The following is a 5892-nucleotide window of genomic DNA, read 5'->3' on the forward strand; positions in this document are numbered from 1 at the left end:
GAAGGCTCAATCCCCAATTGCTGCATCAACTAGAGTTAGTCCTGTTCAAAGGCCACAAAGTCCTAGCCCTCTACCTTCTGGTCAGCTTTCAAAGTTTACTATTTTAATAGGTAAGAACCCTGGACTTAGTGATGCTCCCTCCAGCTCTGTTTTCACTACCTTATCTACTCATTCTGGTAGTTCCACTCCTTAGATATTAGACTCAGGTGTATCTCATCATATGACATTTGATAACTCTGTTCTTACAAATTGTTCACCCGCTCTCTCTTCATTATGCATTTATACTGCTAATGACACTCCCCTTGCATCTACTCAGTTGGGTGATATTACATCAAATTTTGATACTTCTGGTCGTCTAACATTGTCATTTGTTCTTCATATTCCGAAATTATCTATGCAACTTTTATCTATTACTAAAATTGTTGACATTGGTTGCCCTATCTTATTTAGTTCTAAATCTTCTGTTGTCTAGAATCACATAGACTAGAAGATTAAGACAGATCGTAGAATCAATGGACTTTATCAATTAGAGTCTCGACATCTTTTTTCTCCCTCCACAATTGGCTATGGACTCTCTACTTCCGATCTATGGCATCATCACCTGGGACCTGGGTCATATTTCTGATTCTCGCTTAAAACTTTCGTCTGAATCTGGTGTACTAGAAAGCTTTAAATTCTCTATTTTATCGAATTGTACTGGATATCGATTAGCTAAACAAAATGCCCTACCATTCTCTTCCAATGATAATATTGTTTTAGTCTCATTTGATTTTATTCATTCTGATATCTGCCTCATTGTCACCTTTATTTGGTTATCGTTATTATGTTAGTTTTACTGATGACTATTCTCGATACACTTAGGTATATCTCATGCATGCTCGTTCTGATATTTTAGATATTTACAAAGATTTTACAAACATGGTTAACACTCAGTTTTAGAAATGCATAAAGATATTTCATTCTGATGATGCCTGTGAATGTACCTCTTTGGCAATGCAATCTATTTTAAAATCACATAGTAGTCTCAGCAATTATGTGCACACACTCACGAACAAAATGGTATTGCTGAGGGAGAACATCAGCACATCCTCGATTTCTCTAGGCTGAAACACTACTAACTGGTATTTTTCTTATCAAGATCACTCTATTTTCTGAATTAGCTGACACCTATCTAGAGTCTCTACATTTTGACTTTTTTAGTCTCAGTTTCACTATTCTATTCTTCACATTTTTGGATGTTTGTTTTGTCCTACTTCCGACTCATGAACTGTGTTCCAATTTTTGGCTTTGCACTGACGATCCAACGGACCATAGACTAAATGGAGAGATGAACTATCTCTACGGTCTGCGAGATGAAGGCACAATTCACAAAAGGGTATCGTTGTTATGAACCTACCAGTCAAAGGTTCGTATTGCCCAGCGTGTCATTTTCTTTGAGAATGTTCCCTACTATGGTACTTCAGACTCAGACATGTCCTTTCTTCGACCACCTTCATCACCTTTCACTACTACACCTATACCCTTGACGCTTATACCTTCTATTGCTAAGCTTACTCATTATACTCTGCAAGCATTTAGCAACAAGTCACTTGAATCATCCACCTATTCTGAACAACCACCTGCTATCTCATTTCCGCTACAAGACGCTCATTGGATAGATGTCCCCTCTACGCCTGCGGTAGCTTCTCCGGATGTGACTCCTCCTCATCGCAATCGCAATCCTCCACAAGATCACCATCGTCCTGCTCGGTATGCTTAGTGTGTCACTAGCACCTATTCTCCCGAGCTTGTCTTCTTTCTTGCCACTATTCATTCTATGTATGAACCTAACTCATATTCTGACGCAGTTAAGTATCTAGAATGGCAACAGACAATGAATGAGGAAATAGAAGCTTTCCATTGAACTCATTCTTGGACCTTATTCCTTTACCCTCCGGTGTTAAACTTGTAAACTATAAATGGATTCATAAGGTCAAGACTCGTTCTAACGGTTCTAGAGCGGTACAAAGCTCATATTGTAGCCCAAGGATCCTCACAGGAATATAGAATTGATTATGAAGAGACGTTTGCTCTCGCTATAAAGATGACATCCATTCGCACTCTCATTGCTATCGCATTAGCAAAACATTAGCTTTTATATCAAATCGATGTTAAAACTACTTTTCTTATGGTGATCTAAGACAATTTACATACAGTCGCCTCCTAGCATTTCTGCTCCTCTAAGGCATGTTTGTTGTCTTCATCGTGCTATATATGGTCTCAAACAAGCTACTCGGGCTTGATTTGAGCGTTTTTTATAGTCTTTTCTTTCCATTGGTTTCATTGAGTCTGGCCAACTAGCTCTATTCTATCAATCATCACCTCTGGCATGATCATTCTCTTACTTTATGTTAATAATATGATAATTACTGGAAGTGATTTTCTGTTATTGCTTCCTTGAACCAGCATCTCAGAGTTAGTTTGAGGTGAAGAATATTGAATATCTTCATTACTTCTTGGGTATTGAGCAGTGATGTAAAAAACGGCCTAGGCATCCGCCTAGGCATAGGTGGAGTCTTACCCGTCTAGATTTGGCATGAGCAGTCAGTCTAGACGGTCGCTCTACCTAGGCGCCGCCTAGGTCCGTCCAGCTTTTTGAACAAAAAAAAACCTAATTTTAAACTAAAACCCAGCCCAAACCCGAACCCATTATTAACTCTTAACCTAACCCTATCTCTCTGACTCCCTCTCCCTCTCTCGTGTATTGTTGTCGCCTCCTCTTCTCAATCTCTCCCATCCTCCTCTTCTACCGCTGCTCCTCTCCTACCACCTCCTCTTCCGCCGTCTCCTCTCCCGCCACCGCCTCCTCTCCCGCTGCCTCCTCCTCATCCTCTTCGCCAGCTCCTCTTCTTTGTCACTGTCTTCTCCTCAAGCTGATCACTACCCTCCCTCCTCGAGCCACCTCGGCTCCTCCTCTTCGTCGCATCTTCCTCTTCTCTTTTTAAGGTAAAATTTTTATCTTTTTTTCATTGTTTTATCTTTTTCACTGTGATTAACTGATTATGTTGGACATGATGATGTTTCTTAGTATTTGGTTACTATTTTAGCTATTTAGTATTTATGCATCATTGACTATGGATCTAAGATTATTATTTTATGTTTTTTACAATTTTATATAAAATTAATACATATTTTTGTGAATTATTATAATTAAATAAATTTAAAAATAAGCAAACGCCTAGGCGCTAAGCCCCGGCTCGAATGTCTAGTCTGCCTAGCGCCTTCTGTAACATTGGTATTAAGGTCGTTGCCTCCTCTCGTGGCTATCTCCTCTCTTAGTATAAGTACATTGCAAACATTCTAGAGCGTGCTACTCTAAGTGATCCTTCCATTGCTACACTCCTCTCCCCACTTCAATAGAGAGGAACTTGAAGCTTCGACACAATGATGGTGATCATTTTTCACATCCCACTTGATATCGAAATTTGTAGGAGCATTGGTTTATCTCTCCATGACACGTTCGGCTATTGCTTATGAGGTGCGCATCTTGAGCCAGTTTGTTAGCGCTCCTACTTCTACTCATTATGCGGCTCTCATTCACGTTCTCCGTTATCTCCATGGAACTATATTTGGTCATTGTTTTTTTCCATCAGACTCTTCATTGTCTCTTCGTGCATATTCTGATGCTAGATGGGCCGATGATCCGGACAATCAACGCTCGGTCATTCGGTTTTGTATTTTTCTGGAATCATCTCTCATATCCTGACGTAGTAAGCGTCAACCCATTGTCTCTCGCTCTAATACAGAGTCTGAGTATCGAAGTATCGGACAATGGCAGGTACTACAATTGAGCTAAAATGGCTCTCAACCTTTCGCGAGATCTCGATGTCTCTGTTCCTTCTCTTATCACTCTATACAGAGTGCCATCTCCATTTCCACAAATCTGGTGTTTCATGAGCGCACCAAACACATTGAGGTAGATCGTCATGTGGTTCGGCAAGAACATGTTGCTGGCAACATTATTTCGTCTTATGTCGCTTCCAAGGATCAAGTTGCAGATTTGTTTATCAAGGCATACCATTTCTCAGTTTCGCTGCTTCTTTATCCAAACTATCGGCTTTCGATCTACTGTGAGTTTGCGCCGGGGGGTTAAGATCATACCTATAGCTACATTGCAGCCACCTACCTACAGCTACATCGCAGCCTCCTGTAGATACATCTATCTTGATCATCACAACTAGTGCCGAGCTAACCCCATCATTTTTACCGCTCTTGTATAATTCATATTATATTGTGTAATTTTGTGTAAATATACTCGTACCTTACCCAGACAACAATGCAACTGAAGAAGCCTCTTCTCACACCAGTTAACAATCCCCACCGCATTCTAGATTGCAGAATCACGCATACGCTATGCACCCTCTTCCTGCTTATAGTTTCAGGATTTCTGTTGTATTCAACTCGCAGCTCAAAGAGACATCACCCCTCACAATCTATGCTCTTCAAAAGCAAAGATTAAGTTCCAAGTCCACAACCGAAGTCAAATAAAGAATTCTGTCTACTTAATACGGCAAGGCAACAAATTTATTTTCTTTTCTTTTTGTCTTTTTAAAATTAAAAAAAAAAGCTTCAAGAGGTGAATCAGGTTGAGGAACCTAGGAACTCTTGAGCTATCCCTCCTTACACAGCGCCCAATAGAACAATTACAGGTATGAGGCTCATCCAGAAACGATTAGAAGTAGAAATAAAGACTTACGAGCACGAGCGGAGGAGGAGGAGGAGGTCGAAGATGAAGAGGCTCCGAGGAGAAAAGGAAGGATCTTTGAGGGCTTCGCTGTAGTCTCCCCCCTCCTCCTCGCGCTGTTGGGGTTGAGATGGGAGAGGAGAGGGGAGCGAGTGATGATGGGCCGAGGAGGGTAGAGAAACGTGATGGAAGAGCACCGAAGATTTAGGGCTCGGAGGCCGCTCGGATCCATCGCCCGAGCTTTTCTATCGACTGGGGAGTGAAAATGGCCTGCCCCTTTTTGGGCAACCAAGGAGCGGGACTGGATAAGTCGAGGTTCCTGTTTCGCCCGCCCAAAACCGCTCACGCTCACGCCGATGTTCTCTGCCCAACTTTGATGATTTTACGTGGCCCGTGGAATTAATTATGGGTATTTCTATAGAGTGCCCAAGGGCACTTTATAAGACGAACAGATAGAGAGAGGTGAATGGTAGAGGAGCCCACTGTTTGCATTTATTTTCGTTCTTACTATTCACCTCTCTCTATCTCTCTTTTTTTTTATAGAGTGCCTAATGGCACTCTATAGAAAAACCCTTTAATTATTGGGAGTTTCTCAAAATCTTCTAGTTTTGAAAAACTATCACCAGCCATGCTTGGATTGGGCGTGATGGGCGGTAAGGAAAGGTAGGTGAACCGTTAATCTTGTTTTTGTTTTTGGGGTGTTAGTCAATTGGGAAATTTTTATGCAAAATGAGATAATTGTTAAAATAGAATAATTTTTTGCTAGTGAGATATTTTAGTGGAATAAATAGGAACAATTTTGTGAAGCGGGATATTTGATAAATAACGTGGGATAAATTTTTATAATCATGAAATATATATATTTATGCATTTTGAAGATATAAATACTATTTATGTATTTTAAACTTACTATTATTGATTGATAATTATTTACAAGAATGTTCTTTACTATTAAATAACTTTTGGTTAGACTATAAAATATTGACAATTATTATAATGATGGTCTAATGATGGTGATAACCATAATAGGAAAAAAGTAAAGGAAAAAAAGAAATATAAAAAATAAAAAATAACAAAATAAATTTAAGTTCTAGTTTTTTACCACCTAGTTCCGAGCTAAAATCTGGAATAATTTGAGAGACTAGAACTCTCATTTTTGTATAGAAAAA

General features: G+C 39.7%; 1 protein-coding gene across 1 annotated transcript in view; it reads right to left on the bottom strand.

Annotated features, from left to right (window-relative positions):
• The window catches only part of LOC109843156 (putative tRNA (cytidine(34)-2'-O)-methyltransferase), a 29598-nt gene extending 24501 nt beyond the window's left edge, over positions 1–5097 (bottom strand). The window contains exon 1 of the mRNA XM_020412088.1: positions 4736–5097. Within this exon, the coding sequence (XP_020267677.1) occupies positions 4736–4955 (220 nt within the window). The 5' untranslated portion in view covers positions 4956–5097. The remainder of the gene's footprint in view (positions 1–4735) is intronic.

This window comes from Asparagus officinalis, chromosome 5 (genome assembly GCF_001876935.1).
Source record: "Asparagus officinalis chromosome 5, Aspof.V1, whole genome shotgun sequence".
Lineage (NCBI taxonomy): Eukaryota > Viridiplantae > Streptophyta > Magnoliopsida > Asparagales > Asparagaceae > Asparagus > Asparagus officinalis.